This window comes from Hylobates moloch, unplaced genomic scaffold (genome assembly GCF_009828535.3).
Source record: "Hylobates moloch isolate HMO894 unplaced genomic scaffold, HMol_V3 SCAFFOLD_4, whole genome shotgun sequence".
Classification (NCBI taxonomy): Eukaryota; Metazoa; Chordata; class Mammalia; order Primates; family Hylobatidae; genus Hylobates; species Hylobates moloch.
In genome coordinates, this window is record NW_026652279.1 from 56,299,325 (window position 1) to 56,321,915 (window position 22,591).

Here is a 22,591-nt window from a genome sequence, read left to right on the forward strand (position 1 = left end):
GCTTTTCTTACTTGGCCCTTCTCTGACTAGTGCTCATGTTTGGCCTGTGGCATGTCACTGTGGCACATCTCTGATCAAGGCTGACACAACAGAACAGCCAGGGATGGCAATCTCTGACTTCTTTCTCTATTTTAAAACTCCCCTTCTCTGTATTCCCTTTTCAATAGGCTCCGCTTTGTATTAGAGAGTCATCAAAGGGTTAATGTAACACATTTGCGTTTTGACAGTAACTCTCTGCATGTCCACTAACATGCTTACCTCAAAATTAATGATCCCTTGCTCTGTGTTTGCCCCTGACTTTGAATTTTACTCTGCCCATTAGTAAATCATCTTTTTGCCCATTACCCTGGCTTTCTCCTTTGCCCTCTCTTATCCATTCAGTCACCATGTCTTGATGATTAATACTTTACAATATATTTTGGGTCTGATTCTCCCTTTCTATTCTCACTAACACTTCCTTAGTCCATGTCCTAATTAACCTATACCTGAAGCAATGCCATCAAATTTCACTTGGTTCCTCATCTTGAGTCTCCTTCCTTTTGATCCTTTCATATATATTTCCTCTGAATCAGTTTTCTGAAGTAGCGCTTTGAATATTACAATGATACTCAAAATCTGTTACGCATTCCCAACATATGAAGATTAAAAATAAAAACTCCTTAGCCTGGTATCCACAATTTGGCTTGAACCCAGCTCAAGTGAGAGTCTTCTTTCTTACTCTGCTACATAAACCCCTACAAAATAACTAAAACTGTCTACTGAAATTTTCTTTTCATGTATTTATTTATCCTACAGTCCTTCTTCATTTATTCATTTGTTTGGCATCTATATTGTGCAGGCCTTAAGTGCTGGAATTATAAAGTTGAAAACCCTGCCTCAATGAACGTTTCCTCTATTTGTAAAGACACCAAACTTAATAATTAAGAGTATGACCACATAAAACCTGCATATGACACAAGCATAGGGATCCTGGTAGCCATCAATACATGAGACTAGGAAGCTTCCTGGAGGAACTGACCCTGGAGCTGGGTTTTGACACATAAATGGGTGTTTGCTAAATGATAAAGGTGGGAAAATGGCAGCATATGCATAGGCATGTAAGTATTACCCTACAGAAGGAATCTGGAAAGTAGAACAGACCACAATGGATACAGGCAGTGATGAGGGCTGAGACATACTGTAGGACCATGGCTGAAATGAACTCAAGGCATACTGCAATTGGGGGAGGGGGAAGGATATTAATCTGAGAGCTCTAGGGAGTCACTGAGAAGTTTTTATCACATTTGTGTTTTAGAAAAATATTTCTGACAGCAGTTTGGATGGCGGTTTATTTGGGGGTGAACAGAGAATGGTGGGCAGACAAGAGAAATACTATTTTGCAATTATTTGAAAAATACTACTTTGAAATCCATTGCAGAAATACAGGCAATGAGGAATGGTGGCATAAATGTAGGCAGTGTCAGAAGGCAGAAATCAGATCAAAACAAAGATTAAAGAGCTAGATTCTCTAAAACCTCATTACTGATTGAATAGGGTAAGAAAGGAGTGGACTGGTACATTTGTCTCTAGCTTTCTCAAGATGAATTGGCCAATTTTTTTTTTCTTGAAATGGACTCGTCTCTCTTTTCCATTTAGCACTCTCCTTCTGTTCTCTGAAGTCTTCCTAGAGCAGTGGTTCTCCACTAGTAGTCCTCAGATCAGCAGCATTAGCACCATCAGGGAATTTGTTACAAATGCAGAGTGTCAAGCACCTTCCTACACCCACTAAATCAGAAACTCAAGGCCAGGGTGCAGTAATCTGTGCTCTAACAAGTCCTTCATGTTCTTCTGATGCACACTACAGTTTGAGAACCACTGTCCTTGCGCACCTGAGCCCTCAAGACTCTTAATACTGAGTTCCTGAGGCTTTTACCCTTACAACCTTGCATTGGCAATTTCCTTCTGATGTAGATGTCTTGTTTCTCTATTGGAGTAGTACACTCCTTGAACGTGAGGACTGTCTTAAACTGCTTCTTTGTGCTTCGTGTTTTCACAATGAAGCCCACTGTGCTTCTTAAAAGCCATGCCAAGTGCACCTTACACAGCCAGCATGATAAAATCATTTTCTTCGCATCCATTCAAGAACTTCTCTGTCTACCCAACTGTGCATGCCTCACACTCACAGATGTTTCTGTTCTTTCTGAAGCCAATTTCCCAATTCTTATTACTTATCTTGATGTTCTCTCCTGTCTTGTATACCTACACTTACACCAATATGGTTTATTTCTAACTGAATATTTCTAACAGAAAGAATTCTGGGCCGGGCTTGGTGGCTCACACCTGTAATCCCAGTACTTTGGGAGGCTGAGGTGGGCAGATCACCTGAGGTCAGGAGTTCGAGACCAACCTGGCCAACACGGTGGAACGTCACCTCTACTAAAAATACAAAAATCAGCAGGGTGTGGTGGCACGTGCTTCTAATCCCAGCTACTTGGGAGGATGAGGCAGGAGAATCACTTGAATTCAAGAAGTGGAGGTTGCAGTAAGCTGAGATTATGCCACCGCACTCTGGCCTGGGCAACAGAGTGAGACTACGTCTCACAAAAAAAAAAAAAAAAAAAAAAAGAAAAGAAAGAATTCTGCCTTCACCTAAAAAAAAAAGTTTGATTTTAGATAAGCTATACATAATGAAATATTAATTTTGGGGGCTTAAATCAAGTTGAAACTTATTTCCCAAGTTTAAGGCAAAACTACCTTTTAATATTAGGGCAACTTTGGAAGAATTTCACTTTTGTTCCCATATAAGATATCGTGCCCTAGGGAACCAAAAAGAGAAATGTAGGTGAGGTGATTCTCTCGAAAGGCTCAGCACACATTCCTGGCTTTTCTCTAAAATAGATGTAGAAGTGCTAGGTTACTGTAGAACACATGCCAGTATCACAAAAATTTTAGATAAATTAATAATAATAAGAAAATCCTTTATTGCATTCCCCCCCAATATCTTCAGCTCTATGTTTATATTGTGATAATGACCATATAGTAATAATAATAAAGTACTTAATAATGACAATTTAATGTGTGATGTAGCATGCTATTTTTGATTTGTGATTTCACTTACTCTCTATAACAACACTATCAGTTAGGTATTACATTTTTTCCCATTTCAAAGTAAGAAAACAGATGTAGAGTAATTAAGCTGCTTTTCAAGAAATGGTAGCTGATAATGCTGGGACTAGAATTCCAGCATTTTTGCTCCTAATCATTAGATTATCTTGGCACCTGTCTTACAAGGAAAGCACAGCAATGGAGAAAAAGATTCTATTCTAATATCTACAGCTAATTTAGGGCAAGACTCTGTGCCTCACTTTACTAACTAAAATAATGACGTTAGAACAGATGACCATGAAGATTCCTTTGTAGACAAATACTCCATTTCAGATACACAATTTAGTTACGTAAAATGTCTTGTAATACAACATCCTATCAAACTTATGCAATTGATCTCATTATTAAAATAAATTTCTTCATTAAAATGGTAATCTCTTATTTAGAAAGCCAGTCAGTCATAAGTCTATATTTGTCTGTCATTCATCCAGAAAATGATCAGTTATAGATCTTATCTTTAAGGAACTTAGTGTGTAGTGGAATTCAGAAGAGACACTCATAGATAAAAAGTAGAGAGTGAAAGATATTACAGGATGGATAAATGTTTATTCATGCTATGGTCTCCTAAAGAGGAAGAGATTATTTGGGTGCCGTCAATTTGGGGTGCAGATTGGAAGCAGAATTCAAAGAATAATTGGATTGGGACTTCAAAGATTAATAGCATTTGAATATTATTTCTAATACATTAAATAACATAATTATATATTGAATTACTTACAGTAAATATCAAATACTGCCTGTTCAGAATGAATTGTTTTCTGGCCAGATGGCCCATAATATGTCACAGAGCAGGTGAATGGCATTTGTATGTCAGCCTTGGTTGTCTTGTACTCCAGGGTGGAAGTCATGGTATAGAGCTGAGTCACTGGGTCCATTTCCTTTTTAAAAATTATGACCACCGCTGAAGAAAATAAAGAACACTGATGATAGGGTCTTTCATCTGACAATCACAATCCTTAACGAAACAGCACCACACCTTTGAGAAGTGGTTTTTTCCTTCTAACTGTATTTAGCAGGAGAGAAAATTGACATGTAGTGAGGTTAGATGTCGTCTCAAAACCGTGAATCAGAGACATAGAAACAGAATCCTGGAATCCCTTTTCCCACTCACTTAATTAACTTCTAGATCATGCCATATACAGAAATTATTTTCTCTGCTCTTGATTCTTCTGTACAAGGGCTGAAAATGATGTTTAAAAAATCACATATTAATTTAGTACATACTTAAAGTAACAGAGCGTAAGAGTCATAGCTCAAAAGAGGGCAACGTATTTAGATCCTGAATAGTTTAAAGCGCAGGTCTCTAATCCCCAGGACTCGTACTGGTCCACACAGCAGGAGGTGAGCAGTGGGCAACCACAAGAAGCTTCTTTTGTATTTACAGCCACTCCCCATGGCTCACATTACTGACTGAGCTCCTCCTCCTGTCAGATCAGCTGTGGAATTAGGTTCTTATAGGAATGCAAATCCTGTTGTGAACTGTGCATATGAGGGATGTAGGTTGCATACTTGTTATGAGAATCTGATGTCTGATGACCTATCACTGTCTCCCATCACCCCTAGATGGGACTGTCTAGTTCCAGAAAAACAAGCTCAGGGCTCTCACTGATTCTACATTATGGTGAGTTGCATAATTATTTCGTTATATATCACGATGTAATAATAATAGAAATAAAGTACACAATAAACATAATGCCTGTAAATCACCCTGAAACCATCCCCCCACCCCGATCCAAAGAAAAATTGTCTTCCATGAAACCAGTTCCTGCTGCCAAAAAGGTTGGAGACCACTGGCTTAAAGAACACCTAGAAAAAAGAAAGTCAGAACAGGTCCTCTGAATGTACTCCCTGTGCCCCTGCCCTCATACCCACCTCCTTCAAGGGGATGTAGCACTTTTCCATTCCTGTACCATGTGATGTTGCCATCTGGATAACTGTCTTCCGAAATGCAGTCACCCAACTTCAAAATAAAAAGGCAATGTTATTACCTTGGTTCAATCAGGGGCTGTCAATTTGGAAACTCCAGAAACTCAGGCAATGCAGAGTTATTCCAAAGGTTTCTTGACAAGTTTATTTTCCAGCACTGACAAAAGACTGAATGTATGCTCTCTGGTATAAAAACAATGTCTTTCTAAGACGTTTTTTAACAATTTATTTGAAAATATACTTTGACCATTTTTAAATGTGCAATGGATGGTGTCACTATTATAGAATCACATTCATTTGAAAGCACTGCCAAATTCATTTTGACACTATTCATTTTTAACATTAACCGAATAACATTACTCTATTAACACTGACTATTACTGACTATTACCATTAATCATAGATCTTCATACGGAAGAATAATTTGGTGTTAAAATGGGGCTGCCTCTCCAGTTTCATACTACATATATTTCAAGATGATATATATTATCATACTCTGTAATTCCCTTCACTTTCTTTAAATGTATTTTAACTTTAATATTTCATATTCATCAAATAATTTTATGCAGTAAAATTTAACATGATGCAAAGAATGTAGAACTTGGGTTTCCACCTCCCAACAAAGGAAAACTTTCATATTTTAGTTACATTATTATTCAATATGGAACTCCAACTTTGTCCCCCACTTTAATACAGCTTCCCTTCACATATCTGCTAATGCGTTGTTCGAATCTGATCTCACCTCTTTACTTCAATCTTTCAGTAGCATAATTTGCCAACAGAATAAAGTCCAAACTCCCTATTTAGTATGTAAGATTTGTCATGATCCAGCTTTTCTTTGCCTCTCCAGATTCATCTCTTTCTATCCTTTCTTGTTTTATGTCTTGGCACCCAGTTTCATCAATGCCAAAATCTGCTGTTTCCCAAACACACCGTTCTCTTTCACATCCTATTATTTCATATTGTTGGAAAGCCATTTCTACCTTTGGCTTGGTGAAAATCTATTCATCTTTCATCATTCTCTCTCTCTATTTTTTTTTACACAGGGTCTTGCTCTGTTGCCCACAATGGAATGCAATGGCACAAACATGGCTCACTGCAGCTTTGACCTCCTAGGCTCAAGCAATCCTCCCTACCAGGCATCAGCCTATCAAGCAGCTGGGACCACAGGCATGTACCACTATGCCCAGCTAACTTTTAAATATTTTTTATAAACAAGGTCTTGCCATGCTGCCCAGGCTGGTCTTGAATTCCTGGGCTCAAGTGATCCTCCCACCGTAACCTCCCAAACTGCTGGGCTTACAGGCATGAATCATGCTAATTGGCTTTGTCCTTCTATTAAACAATCCATTAATTCAAATAAGAAAGACTCCTCTTTCCAGAAATGACCCCACCTTCCTTGATGTCCCCATGGTCACCTGACACTGTGAGCATGTTGTATCCTCTGTACCTTGTGCATAATTTCTGATTGGTAGCTGCAACACTGTCATCTCCACAAGAGCAAAGCCTATCTTACTTGTCTTGGAATGTAAGGTCAGAAGAAGGCACTTACAACACTGGCTAAATAAAGGTATTAATCAAAAACAATTCTTACCTTTTTTAGCTGCTCTGTTTCGAGAAAGAGTGCTTTGCTTACAATTTCAGGTTTAGATGGTTGTTCTAAAGTTAAGCAGAGAAAGATTTTAAGTACACATGTAAGAAAAATGGGACTTCTGTGATTTGGTTTACACCAAAAACAATTTATTTACTCAATACAGAAGAATAAGCAACAGAATAAAAATAGATTTCATTATACAATCTGGATTTAGGGAATCTATAGATCTACCCCTTCAAATATTTGTTATCTTAAATATTATTTTCAGTGCTTGTAATTCCTTTGAATAAAATATCAATAATGCTTTCTGAATGCTTTATAAGTAGTGAATATGGATTTGATAGTGAAACAAGGGCCAATGTCCTACATAGGATATATTGTCTCTAATTGATTACCATGAGCACTTCTTACTTATCAGTAACTTCCAGCTCATTAAGTGAAGACATTAATTTACACGAACCAGAATCACAAAGGTTCTTGTTTAAAATTCAGATTTCTGAGCCCTATTTGGCCTACTGAATCAGAATTCCTGAAAAAAAAAAATCCCATAACTCTACATTTTAAACAAGTTTCTAGGGGATTCTCAGTCATCATAAAGTTTGAGAAACACTGTTCTAAAATCATGGGAAATAGAAAGCAAGTTAAGGAATTTATAAACCCAAATTTCCGAAATATCTCTAACTTTACCTCTTAAGCCAAGTCACAACATGAAACTGTAAATGTGAGAAAACCTTTCAAGTGTGGAACCTGAGATGATGGACAAAAACATTTTAAATATAGGAAGTTCTAAGAAACATACATTTTAATAAAGACTTCAAGAGCAATTGATTAAAAGTTGCAGCAGCAATTTATTATTCAAACTGATTTTAAGTTATTTTATTCTTAGCTGCTATTTCCTATCAGTGATGGATTTTACGCTTTTTAAATAGCTCCAACAATTAGTTTATACAAAAAGTATATTGCCTCATTGTCACTGATTTTTGTGAGTCTCATGGACCAAAATTATTCTATTTTCTTATAAACAAATGTATTTAAACAATCAGCTAATTTTTCTTTTATATTGTTTACCACCTAATACTTTTAATTTTGATTACCAAACTAAACTAAATTGGCTTTTGTATAATTATTACTCAGTTTGGAATTCAGTTATTAGACATGTTACCTCCCCAGATCATTATAGAAAACAAGGAAAACGACAAAATGTCTCTGGGGTAGCAAAATGGATATCTTTAAACTGTATGAGAAACAAATGTAACCTTCTTTTGGTTAATATCTAGAGTTAATTTCCCCTCATAAACATGTTTTACATTGGATATTAGAATAATGAACAAAAATAATAAATTCTCCCATGTGTTGAACTCATGCACTTTAATTATAAGAGGGCCTACTTAACTATTAATTCTAGAAATATAATTCTAGAAATATAATTCTCAAATATAATTCCACAAATACAATTTTCACAATGATTTCTAGTTTCCAAATACGCTGATTGGGAACAAAGCATAAGCAAGATAGAACAATAGAAAAAATAAATATAGAAAAATAGGAAGACACAACAGAGAAAATGAACATTAACACAAACTAGAAGTGACACTTGACTACCTGATTGGTAGGATAGTGACTATAAAATGATAAAAAGTTGACCAAGAAAAAAAGCTTCTCAAAATAGACAACAGTTTCTGGGAAACATATTGTGTGGGGGTTAAAGCCTTTCACATAAGAGTAAACCTTGACATTATCGCTATTTTAATAGAATGTTATTAATATTCATAATTGCAACTCTGAGTTATTGATGAAACACTGAATCTTATTTGGAATCCATGTTTTAAAAAGGCAAATATCTAATACATTTGAGAGAGGAATGCATCTGAAATATTTAAACAAAAAGAAAATTCTTGGGGTGTAAGTAAGTCAAAGTTTTCTGGAAACTGAAATCAGTTATTTAGTGACACCCTCTCTGAGAGCCCAATAGATGTAATATATGCAGTTAATTTATGTGGCCAATGAAGAGTCAAAATGAACAGAAAAAAAGGTCAAAACATTCTTAGTTTCTCCTTCAAGAGTATTATGCCTGGAATATGTGGTGATAGTTGACAATTCTCCCCATAAATTTAGGTTCTAAATAGACAGATTTGGTGGGTCGCTTTGCCAAGTTTCACTACTTTCCAGTTCACCAAAGTAAAATATCAAGACTGTTGTGCACATACTCTTTCTCTAATAGAAAATGTATACCTTTGCTTTGTAAACCCTGTAATGTTTTATCAATGCACCCATAATCACAAACACTTTGTATTTCAATGTTTGGTCCTTTACTCATGGTCATGTGTGTTTTGTTGCCATAAATGCTTTATAAAATTCCTTATTTTTTCAATGAAATGAAACTGTAGCAAACCTAAGGAAACCTGATGAAAGGATGTTTAAAGTTTAATCATGTTTACTTTATGATTCGTCTGTTTGGAAAAGAGGGTCACAGCGAGTATTGTGAATGTAATGGTAATACTTATTTCATTTTCCTGAGTTATTTTCTCCTTAAGTGTTTGTTTCGAGCCCTCTATATTAACTATGTATCTTGAATGTAATTTTCTTTTACATTAGGTTCTAACAATTGATGAGTATTAGTTGGAGGACCATAAAAGAGGACATGTACTATTTTAGCAAAATTGCATATTGATTCCAAGGTGTTAAAAAAATAGTCTATGTGAATTATATCTTAACATGATTCAAAGATTCATAAGCAAGTATAGAATTGAAAGGAAAAGCAATGCTACTCATTTACTTGCATCATTAAAGTAATTTAGTCAAGGGCAATGATTTAAGCCAAATTTTGCTTCTGAATCTTCTTGACTAAGTTTCTCTAAATCACTCAACTGAATATTTATCAAATGGAAAAATCATGCCTTTGTTTATTTTCTTTTTTGCTGACCTGGCTATCTTAAGTAGTTAGAAGCTATATTATAATAGGGCCACACTATGGTAGCTTAAAATCACAGAATAGGGAGATTAAAAATATCTTACAGTGTTTATTCTAAATCCGATAGTAGTTTACAAGGTGTGTGTGTGTGTGTGTGTGTGTGCACGCATGTGTGTGTTGGAGACGGGGGCAGCTGATATTCATGGCAACATGTAGTATGTGCCAATATCTTGAACAATGATATATAATGCTAAGACTCAAATGGTTTCGGTTTTTAATACTTTTGTTTTAAGCTCAGGGGTACAAATGCAGGTTTGTTACATAGGTAAAGTTATGTCATGGGAGTTTTTGTACAGATTATTTCATCACTTAGGCATTAAGCCCAGTACCTATTAGTTATTTTTCCTGATTCTCTCCCTCTTCCTACCCTCCTCCCTCTGAAAGGCCCCAGTGTGTGTTGTTCTCCTCTATGTGTCTGTGTGTTGTCATCATTTAGCTCCCACTTATAAGTGAGAACATGCAATATTTGGTTTCTGTTCCTGTGTTAGCTTGCTATGGATAGTGGCTTTCAATCAAATAAATTGTAGGGCTTTCACTAATACCCATTAAGGGCTGATCATATATAGTGAAAAGTTAAGCTACATGTAATATTTAGTGCCAATTAAAACATTTCATAAATAGTGCCCTTACTTTTCCCTCTACTTTTCTTTGTGTTTTATATCATCTGCAGTTATACGGGAGATTTTATAGCTGGAGAAGAAATTGTGGTAAGGGGCTGGGGAGTGGTCAGAAAGAAATATACTGAAATAGACAGCTTCTTTTGTTCTAATACGCAGACTGTTGCTAGTAAGAGCTATGAACATTAGCCTTCAAATAATCTAAAAATCAGCAACCTTCTAAAATGTATATTTTTTGGCATCTAGCCAGCTCACAGCAAGGTGAGAATGTATTGAAGAAGGCACAACTGCTCTGTATTACCCACAGTGTTCTAGTATTACTATAAAAACCCACACATAGGATAGCTCAATTTAGTAAGAGGGGAGAGCAAGTGAAGGCAGATGCAAATGGTCGTGTTGACTCAAAACTGCTCTTCCCAGTACTTTGTCAGCAATCACCCCTCATAAATCATGAAGTATTTTAAGCAAACTACTGTGGGCAAAAGGTATCTTTTATATTTAAATAATCAAAATGAAATATCTGGTGTAGATCTCATTGTTGAACAGATCATTTTCTGCTTCTTCCCCCCTCAACACCCCCCAAAATTTTACTTTTAAGTTGAATGACTTTTAGGAGGAGGGTGAAAGCAAAGACATTTAATTTTGATAAAGCAGTCAGAACAGTATCCAAATGGGAGGAATCCAAATAAAAGCTCTGAAGTACCTCTGTGTGAAGCCACTAAACACAGCCCATCATCATCATAAGACCTGGTCCATATGTACCACAGAGCAGATTCCATGTCTGCAATACCACAGAGCACCACCAGAGTAGACTAGACTTGTAATTAGCACAGGGTGTGGTTTTCAAATTTTTTTTAGAGCTGGAGCCACTCCTCCATTTTTTTTTTTTCCATGAACAAATTATCATGAAAAACTTTGAAATGTTGAAATAGACTGAAGTCTCACTAATCAAGCAGAAATAGCTCCTCACCTTCCTCAACTGTCTTCATTAACTCCTGAAGAAGATCCTAGCATCAGAATGGGAAAACCTCCCGTCTCATCCAAAGTATTCATTTTACTGATGAGGACTGAATCCTAGCCCCAGACTGGTGAGGTGACTTGCCCAAAGTCAGAAATTAGCAGCAGATCTCACAAAGTAAGGTCTCCTGGTGACCCGCTCAGTGACTGCTCCATCTCACCACCAACAGCCTTCTGGCTCTCTGGGTATCCATTTGACTTCTAGACCTTTTTCACAATCACTAGAATGAATCTTTGGGCACCTTTAAAGGTCGACACTTGCTTCTGAATGGTTTTATTAACCTCAAATATGCACTAAATAAAAACACACTTTGATTTTGATGCCATTCAACTAAAAGAAAAAAGCTGATTAGTGGTGACTAAGAATGCCACTTATTTGGATTTGGGCTGATTTATAGGTATGATTTCTTGCATATGAGGAATAGCTTAAAATTAAATAAGCAAACCTACATTAAAGATAGCAAGGTCATTTGCCAGGGGCTCTACTTTGAATAAAAACAATTTGACTTAGCTCATGAGGATGGCAATCAGCAGCAGCCTGATCTGAGACTGGCTCCCATTAACCACACTTGATTCTATGGTACACAGTACACGTTGCTAAGTGATTCAACAGAGGGAAACAGAGGACTGATTGATGGGCTTAGTAACTCTTAAGTGACTGCAATATATATATATGCAGAGAATGAAAGTCTCCCTGTCACAGCTGCTTTTTGCTTCACAGAAAGTGACCCAAAGTAAATTCATTGAAAACAAAACAAAACAAAAAAAACAAACCAAAGCCCCTATATGCTTTTAGTAAACATTGTCTTTATCGTAAGCTTTGCTGTTCATTTTACTGGATTTGGAGGGTCTCACGATTTCTAGTATAAAACACCATTTTCAAGAGTGTGTAACTTGTCTATGTAAATTCTCCCTGGCCCACAGCCTGGAATGCAAATTCTGTTTCTGAGAATCACTTTGTTTTCAACAACATCAAAAAGAGAAGGAAGTAGGGGGGTGTTGGCGGTAGGTGGGGTGTGAGTTTGTTTTCACAATAATAGAAATTCCCTGTATTCCAAATCAGCTTATAAATTTTATTGAATTAGGCCAACTGAATTTTTTTCAGATTTCTGAAAAATCAGATTTGGGCTGATTTACAGGTATGATTTCTTGCATATGAGGAATAGCTTAATTTTTTTTTTTTTTTTTACAAAAAATGTTTTGAAAACTGTCACAAATAATTCTTCCAAATGAAACAAACTGAATTTTCACAACTCCCTTGTATATTACCATCTCAGTGTAGGAAAATTTTAACACCTTAAAAATGAAACCTGACAATGACAAATTAATACACATAACCATTAGAGTACTGTGACTTAACCTCTGTAGCTACTGTGGTCCATTTCTGATGTCTGGTTATATTATGACATTATAACTATCACCAAAAGCTTTGATTACTCACTTTAGAAAAGTGTCCTGAGCAGTGCACTATTCATCTTTCTAATAACATGAAAGTGAAATAGAAGAAAAGAAAAAAAATACATGGGCCACTGGCAAATGCAGGATGCAGACTATTTGGGATGTTTTATGGAAACAGGCATGAATGCAAACACTTGGTAGTTGGTCTGATTCATAAAATGATCGAGAAGTGTGGATGGTTTCTGGAAAGTGCCTTCTAAGCTGAAAGGTAATCAACTGAAACATGTAATATGCTTTTACAAGGTTCTTCTGGGGAACAAAGGTTTCCTTTGATAGTATAAGCATGCTTTGAATCTGCATCATGAGCCCATAGGAGCTTTGAAGTCCGTATAAATATTTGAGGGACAGACCTACTTAGTTGCACAAGAGAAACAGGAAAAATCCATAGTTACTTGCTGTAGTTGGAAGGCCCTCTGGGTTTCTTTCTTCTCTATTTATTTTAATAATTTCTAGGCGCTGTCAAGTTATCAGAAAGCAGAGGGGGAAAAGTTGTAAAGTGAAACCTTCTTCCCTAATTAAAAAAGACTGAAAGACTGGCATTCTGAAACTTTTGAGACCTGTTTCATTCCCTGTAGTGTCTAAAATATTGTGAAGTAACAGAGGTGGGACTTTTTATTTCAGTTTTAAAAGATGAAATACTTTAATTATAACTTCTCAAGTCATTCATTTGCACAGCTGTTTGCACAGTAACATTAACTATATGCTATCATTAGGCAAAGTAATTTTGTCATAGTGACTATAATTATTCCAAGTTTCTTCTACAATTTTCTCTTCTTCCATCCCTACTCTACTTTCTCTCCTTGGTGTATCCCACATAAGCATTCAGGGTGTGGTGAGTTTTTTTAATTTTAGGACAATTTTTCTAAACCAAGTGAATACTTTTTGAAATCTAAATCAATAACCAATCAATAAGGTCAGGATGGAAATGTATCTATATCTCTAATATATATAATATATAAAATGTTTATATGTGGATACATATGGGATATTTATATATGTGGATATGTATAAATGGAAAATTTGTATCTCTGTTAAAATATAGTTTGAATTTGCTTATATTTTATTCTTATGTATCAAAATGGCAATTTCATTGGGTTCAGCCAAATACATGTATATGTAAGCATGATATACATGATTACATATGTATCATATATCTATGTATGTATCACACAACACTTATTTGTACATGTCAGTAAAAATTAAGATCGCCTGCTAGTTATCAGTAGCAGTACTTCATAGCTCATGACATTTTTACATGACAAAGTAACAGAGAATATCATTTTAGTTCCTCACTGCAAATCTCCTATTTGAATTTCATGCTCTTTGTTTTCTTTGCTGATAGTATATATGAGCAGAATGAAGATCTCTTTAAGTCCCCTTATATAGATATCTGCTGTAGAGACACTACAGAGAGTTCAGTCTTCTTTCTAAAGAACATGGTCTGGTACTGGCCATCGATCCCACTTAGCAGTGACACTGCTGCAGACTACTTACTGAACACCTTGACTATTGTAGGTGCCTCAAACACGTTGTCCTCAGTTACTAGCATGCACACAAATCTCTTTTCATCACTGATCCTTGCATTACTGATAGACAAAGTGTAGTTTTCTGAGAGGCTCAATCTGTCTTTGTATTCTGGTACATCGTCGTACTGCACACTTTTCTTTGTAGAGGACCTGAAGGCAATAAATACTGGGGAGCCATCGGGCTTTTCCTAAAAATTAAAATAATAATACATTTAAACACAAGCATATTCAGATGTTTTAGGATTACATTCAAAATAACATTTCCTTGGCCATATTCTACCAATATCTATATTTTTTGTCTATGAAGAATAATTTTTATACAAGTCTCATAAATATTTGATTACAGAAAATCCTTCATAAGAGAGAAGCCATATGATCTTTTACAGATATCAATTTAAATGAGTAAAAATGAAAGGGCAGATCTCTAGGAATCAGATTTTTTTTTTTTTCATTGAGAAGATAGAATTATTAACTGTTTTGAAACTTACATGGGCTGTATGTGTTTAATATAAAATAAAACATAGATAAATGCAAACAAAGGTACAAAATGATGTTCAGATAACCATCACGGCAGGTATACACTTGAGCTGCAAATACTGGTTTGGATATTTTGGGCAATTATCTTTGGAATATTCTTTACTTTAATCCACCTATTTTAAATGTCCATACCTCTAACCAAAACTGATGTAGCTGACCTTTATACATAGAATAGTTCAACCAGTCTTGATGGAGAAACAGTATTTACCCTTGTAGAATAATTATGTCCATTAAGGAATGAATCAGATTAAGTAATACAACCCATAGTTTTGCTGAGTCATAACAATGAGCTCAAAAGGCTTTCATACAAAAACATCACCAAAATAAGATGTACTTTGCATACACAATTATGCCAAGAGCACTGAGACATAAAATGCATTTCTTCCTCTGGTCCCACAAAAATTCTCTCACCTAATAAGCAATTTAATCTAAAATCAGGGGCAGTCCCTCCTTTATGTACCCTACAAGACCTCTGAGAAAATTAAATGTGATATATGTTATAGTCCGTGACAAATTTTAAGATTCCATGGAGGATTCTGTTTTAAGAATTAATAATATCAATTACTAAGTTAATATTGGAGTCCAAAAGTTTTATTTGCTTAAATATCTGAATACATCAATAATATTCTTCTTAACTCTTTTAATCACAGGTTTACAATGCAAATCCTCGTCTTAAGTCATTCCTTCATTATGCAAAGTATGTTAGACTACTACCTTATTCATCCCCTTATGCAATAAATAATAGTTACTAATTTTTGAGCACTTAACTATATGGCAGGTGTTTTCTTTGGGCTTTCTATGCAGTAATTGGTTTAATATTCATAACAGCCTTATAAGTTAAACTTCAATATTAGCCTCATCTACAGACTAGACCATGGAGGTTGAGTTTGGTTAAATAACTTCCCAAGGTCTTGTCTGGGAAATCTTAGCAGAGCAAAAATTTGAGCTTAGAGCTTGGCCTCATTATGGTTACACTGTACCACTCTTGAGAGCCTTCAATCCCTCTTCTGCATCAGGCAACTATGGCAGATAATGGTGAGGCGGTGTCAGGAGTAGGGTTGGGAAGAGTAAACAGGGAGCTATAATCTCCATTCATAGGGAGTTTACAATATGATCCGGGAGAAATCAGGCCATTTCTTCTCTATGTTTACTTCGGCTCATTTTTCCAAAACTTTCCTTTGTCTTTTAGGTGGTTACATTAAATTAGAGCATATATGCTATTTCTGCAAATCAAGATTGACTTTAGAGCATAAATGCCTCAAATATATCTCAGTTTATTGCTGAAGCCCTTTTGCTTAACTAAAAATTTGAAAATTGCCATTATTGTTTGATTTCCAGTGCCACTGTGCCAGTTCAGTTTAGGTGAACCCTACTCCCTGGGTGAATGCTACTCCCTGGGTTATAGTTAGAATTTTCTATGATCATAAAAGTTTGCCATCACCTGACTCCATTTATTTTGGCAGCAAATTTGATTGAACAAGTGCATTATGTGGTAGCCCCCAGGCACTTGGAATTTTGATGGCGCTAATAGACTCTGTCCTCAGACGCCTTAACTTCAAATTTCCACATTTATAGGAAACTGGAAATAATTCAAAGTTACCTCGAGTGAACTGGATACTAAATAGAAGGAAGCTACAGAGAAATGCTGTGCTGCCTTACCACCTTCCTTTCCTTTCCTTTCATTTCCCACTCACATGAGCATACTATGGTTAGGATTCTGCTGCATCACAGATACGAGTTCACTTTGTTGAACGATTACTACACGACAAGTACTAGGTAAGTATTTTGATATCAATTTATTCGGGTACTCTCAAAACACTATGAGGAAGATATTTTTATCTCATTTTATGGATGAAAAAATAGGGATTAATTCCTCTGCCCAGAATCTCACAGTGAGCACAGTGTGGAACCTGTTGATTTCAGAACCTATATTTTAAAAGACTGTGTTAAATCACCCCTTGAGTGCAAGTTTAAGCAATTTCTTACAGTGTGTTCTGCAGAATGTTTGTTCTTGGAGATGTCTGAGGAAAAAAGTTGTGTGGTCAAATAAATCTAAGCAATGAATCAAACTATGACCCTCAGACAATTCTTAATGCATTTTACATATGAAAGACTCTGAGAAGTGATGCAATAAACTTTTTGTAAAGTATTTGACCATCAAATTCTTTTCCTTTGCAAATACCTTTTAACATTTCAGGGAGCTAGGGAAATTTTGATATTGTGTCCAGGGAAACATATCTACTTGAAGGTTGCAGACTGTCATGAGTCTCCTGTGGTCCAGCAGTGGGAAATTGTACCACACAAACACTTTGCATAAATATTGATTAATTAAATTGAGACATTTTATTAGTCAAAGTTACATAGCCATTCCACATCTCCCTACCAGGATCTCCACCCTCCATTTCCAGACCCATTTGTACCTTCATACCTGAGAAAATTTGATTTTACTATATGCAAGAAATATGGGAAAAAATCAACATTGTTAAATATAAAAAGGACCTATAGCATCAACACGTTTTTAAGGCTAAATGCCAGAATCAAGCTTGTAATACTGATGATTAATTCCGAAAGACTGTCTAAGGCTCTATCTACTGATATGTCTTGTCTTTGCAGTAACCACATCAAATAGAACATGAGCAAATGAAGAAAGGTTGCCATCCTCCACTGAGGTCAGTCCTATAATCCACTGATTTTATTCTGGAACTCTGCCTTTTTCCTTGCCTCTAACACTTAAGGTGGAATCTTTCAGACTAATACGTTCTAAGAACTATGTGTTTATTGGCTTTATTTTAAAATATCATTTGTTATGTAAGATAGGAATTATTTTTTGCCATATTCCACACATTAATTTTACCTTCCTACATTTGTACTCACAGTTCAATATTGCACTTAGGTTAATTTGAAATTCACAGTTACTCACAGAAAGAATTTTATTTAAAAGGACAAGGGCAATTAACCAAGTCCCAGGTAGGTCGCACTTACATATTTCCATTTGCCAAACATGAGATTCTGAGGTACATCAAGTCGGCAAGGCATGATAATGGTATCTCCATATGCTGAATTTACAGTATACCATCCAAGGCCTTTGAAGGGGGGGGGCGGGGGGAGAAGAGAGAAAGAGAGAGAGAACAAAATTTTAAATGCTTTCTTGAAATGACAAATAACTTCAAGATGCATGTCGATGAGGGTTGTCATCTGCTATAGTTTTATTTTAAATGGTATACAAAAGGTATGAGACTAGAATATATTTTCCATTCAAAAATTACCACCTTTCTATTTAGCTACTGAATCTTTGAATCCTCAAATATCACACAATCAAAATGTGTAGATCTCCAATTTTACCAGAGAGCAGAAAAGTGGTATATTCCAAAGGAACGTAGTGGAATCTGTAGATGAATTATCTTCTTTACTGTATTTCATAGAAATAATTTCCACCATATTTTATAGAAATGTGGGACTACACAAAGACTAACATGATTAAAATTCTCAAAACTAGCTTTAACTATATTTGTGTTTTTCATTTGAAAATATTATCAAATTTTTCTTCTGTAAAATTCAAAAAACTATTAGAAACTGAGAATTAATACACATAAGACCACAACTGAATTTTATTTATAAGGGGAAAGTGGCTTATTTTGTAGTAGTATAAATTAAAATACTAATTTAATTTTGTATAAAATATTAGCATAGTAAGAATTTACAGTATGAACATGCTTCATAAAGTGCTATTTACAAAGTGATTATGCGAATTTTTGGAAGACAATATAATTTAAACCACAATTTTGTACATACAGAAAACTGCCTCATCTTATTTAATTCTATATTAAGAAAAAATATAAATAATAAATAATTAAAATGTGGAAAGAAGCAATTATTGCATATGAATGAAAAGTACTATTCAAATCTGGATATATTTACGAAGGTTAAAAAAACTCAGGTATTTAAATTGGTAATAGTACTTGGGAAACATTTCAATTTTTTAACCTTATTTTATTTACAACAATCTTTAAAATTTAGAACTTTCACAACTGAATATCTATTAAGGTGTATCATAACTGGGTATAGAGTGTGAAGGGGCTATTTTAAACAGCAGAGAAAAAACAAACAAATGATATTTTGTCCACCAGGTGGTGCTAAAATGCAAAGCGACGGCAATCTGCAACATAAATAAAACCATCTTCTGACTTTCTGAAGAAACAGGACTGGGAGGATACCATGTTTCGATTGTTATCTATCAATCACCACGTATACCAAAATTTCACTTAAGGTGAAGAATTTTGCCCTAGTGAACAGAAACATAACAAAGAACACACATTTCATGTAAATATGCGACATAACAACTAGTTTTCAGCATTTTTAACATTGTTAAGACAGAATACAAAATATGCAAAGTGAGAATGCATTTTCATTTACTACTTGAGACATGAGGTTTACTTCAAATTGCTTATCATATGTTCAGTCTCATAATAAAAATTATCTCAATAATTTTAAAATTGTTTTGTGTTCTCCACACTGCAATTATAATCCCTTTTAACATCAAACCAAGCATAAGACTGTAAATGAAGAATTTTTTTTTATTCAACTTTGTTAAAATAAAAATAAAGGAGGTTTAGACATGTGGCTGCAGACATGCAGACTAATAACATTTAGGAAATTGCTTTATTGCACATTACATTACTTGTTCTCTGTGATATTTGGCTCCTAATTGTGGAATTTCTGCTGTGTGTATTAAGACTTGTTCATACACTTCACAGGTAGAAGTCTGCAAAGCCAAGGAAACCATTTTGTAATTTCATATTTTGTTTTTTCATCAGCTTATAACAAGGCACTTGAATATGTAATAATTTTGAGAGGATCCATCTCTATACCTTAATTTATGTCAGGGCATGCATCTGTAATTGTCTCCTGTTATTTGAAATCATACCATCGTTTGGCAACTAACAGTGTTTTCATGATTGGCCAAGGAGTGAAAACAGTTTACAGAGCTTAGGTACCAATGAAGTGAATCCTTTGCCAGGTAAAGGAAAATAAGAAAATTCCTTTCCCAAGAAATTAATGCTTTGCCCTTTCTCACAGACCATTTTTCTTTTCTCTTCTCTATAGAACTTTAATGTGCTGCACATACATAATATTTTATAATAAGTCTTAAAACTGTATGAATTTCAAGTACATAGTGTATTGGCATGATGAAAGCACAATCAGAACAGGGAAGAGATCATGTATATTTAAGCTTTGTGTCTCCAAAAACAACAGGTAGCACCTAATGGGCACCTACTGAAATGACTCTGGAGTTCTTTCCATTTTGGTTATCAAATTAACATTTCGGAAAATCAGAGAGCAGTTGACAACACTGGAATTTTGAGAATTCTCATTTCTGCCACATATTCTAAAGCCATTCATATCCTATCTTGGATGCGTAGAGAACTCGGATTTTGATTTTGGGTGGCAATCTCTGTCTTGAGGAGAAACAAACAGCAAACACATTTTATAGGAATTCATGGATGGAATGACAACAGAGAACATTCTCCCTTCCCTTTAAAGAGAAATTAAAGATTGATTACTTGTGCTCCCTAATTTGCAAATGATACCATGAAATGTCTCTTTCCTCACTTGTGATAACCATAAAGTAAAAGTTGTTTATTCAAGTATTGGAAATTCATGAATGGCGTCTTTTAATGACAGCTCCAAATCCAAATCCAAATCTTCAGCCAGGAAAGAACTTTGAAGAGCAGAACAAACACGAAGAAATAAGATACCACACTAGACAGAGGGCAGTAGGTAAAAAGTCAACAATTATAGACATAAGCACCTTCCGCAGGCCTGGGGCAGAATGAGTGGCAGTAAGTTGGATGGCATGTTAGGAGCCATAATCGTGCTTATTTTAGAATCAATTTTCAAGCTTGCTATAATAATCAACTTCTCTCTTCTTGTAAGAGTATACTGACTCCCAAGTTCATCTGATAGAAGGACTGAAGGCTTGCATCTGTGGGAGAGCTAACATCTCATGCCCCCTAGAGATAAAGTCACTACAAAGACCATTGTGATTTGATGATAAATTACATCCTAATTTCTAGTGATATCTTAATCTTTGAGATGAAGTGTCAGTGAGACCCAAAGTACCTGTCAACTCGAATGATTCTGTTTACACTTTTCATAGAAGAAAGAGCTTTTTATCTTCGAATTGCCAAGTCTAAAAATTGAGTTTAGCTTACTAGAATTCCCTTGCAATTTTCTCCCTGTAATATTTGTTTGTTAAATTATTCATTGTTTTGTAGCCTAGAGATTATCGGGCACTACCGGAAATATAGAATGCCTGTGACGTCCTTCTTCAAAGAGGCTAATTGTCAAGTGTAAACCAATGTGGGAATGCATAAGTGTGTTCAGTATGTGTTATGGCTATGTGTATAAGCACAGGTCAAAAGAAACTTTAAATTGGACTAGGACCTTCTGTATTAAATGTGTTCTATATATTTAAGACATTTTATGACTTATTATTACTGTTGGTATTAAAATATCTTAACATACAATAAGACATAAAAATGTGTCATACTTGAGAAGCAGTGTGTAATTATTTAAGCATTTTTAAATAAAAGGTTATTAACCAAAGGTAAAGAACAATAGAATTACACAGGTTACATAGAAGTATGAATGGAAATTCAATGCGGTGAGCACAGGAAAAGAAAAATCTCTTAAAGAAGTAATTCTGATATATGGAATCTCAGGCAAGTGACCATAAAATATAAGCTAGTTACAGTAATATGTTTTATATAGAAAATTATTTAATAGAGGCACTGAAAACAGACTCTGGTAGTGTTTTGAAGTTAGGTAAACATTTTATCTCTAATTGAAATAATAAAAATGTAATTTTGGCCATTTTGGGGACAAATGCTTTTTTCCATAAAACTAATTTCCAAATTCAAAGGAATCATTCTCTTTGCATTCCTGACATATAGACATTTGAATTGGGGTAGATTAAAATTCAGAATCTGCTACCACATTTCAAACAGAAGAACATCAAATAATATAGAAAATAGAATGAGAATTCCACAGTCTATTTTCACATGCTGTAATTTAGCATGGTCAATTATTATTTATTGCACCAATACATTAATAGCGTCATCATCCTTAAAAGAAGTTTTGAGCTCTAGCTCTGCTAAGTGTCATAAAAGGGTTAACTGCAATTACAATGGACTCAGAAATTATAAGAACTGAAGTCCAGTTTCACAAAAATTTTACAGAGATTTATTTGAACAAATGAACTGTCCCTGAGGAGGTAGAAATGAGAAGTTTATCCTTAGAAATTACTTTCATATTTTTTTACTAATTTTGACAGATAGACATGCTAATGCTCCTATTTGTTTCACTAATGAATTAGAATATGTACAACTCTAAAGAAAATGTAAATATTTTGTAACACTAGTTTATAGCGGTGTTTCTCAACCTGGTCATTATTGGACCAAATAAGTCTTTATCATGAGAGTGCTGTGCTGTGTATATTACAGGATGTTTAGCACTAGCCTTGCCTCTACCCATTAGATGACAGCACCACTCTTCCCCCAGTTATGACAGCCAAAAAGTCTCCAGGCATGACAAATATCTATTGGGAGGCAAAATTGCCCACCAAACCTTATGCAATTCAGAATCACTGGTTTAAACCTTCAGCCATTGGTTTATCACATGTGATTAAACTGGGTTTCCAATAAAGGAATTTTCAGAAAAATAGAATCTTAGCATAGGACTAAATAATCACTGAATAAAGTGAAGGGATAGAGGCAGAATGATACATGATAGTATCTGGTTA

The 22,591-nt window shown here is 35.0% G+C and overlaps 1 protein-coding gene across 4 annotated transcripts in view; it reads right to left on the minus strand.

The window, feature by feature from the left end:
* The window catches only part of ALCAM (activated leukocyte cell adhesion molecule), a 210,965-nt gene that overhangs the window by 38,238 nt on the left and 150,136 nt on the right, over positions 1 to 22,591 (minus strand). For all 4 annotated transcript variants that reach the window (XM_058437560.1, XM_032150267.2, XM_032150265.2 and 1 more), the window contains exons 2-6: positions 17,773 to 17,873; positions 14,222 to 14,441; positions 6,665 to 6,729; positions 5,017 to 5,104; positions 3,863 to 4,045 (exon numbers count right to left, since the gene is read on the minus strand). In XM_058437560.1, coding sequence (XP_058293543.1) covers positions 3,863 to 4,045; positions 5,017 to 5,104; positions 6,665 to 6,729; positions 14,222 to 14,441; positions 17,773 to 17,873 — 657 coding nt within the window. The remainder of the gene's footprint in view (positions 1 to 3,862; positions 4,046 to 5,016; positions 5,105 to 6,664; positions 6,730 to 14,221; positions 14,442 to 17,772; positions 17,874 to 22,591) is intronic.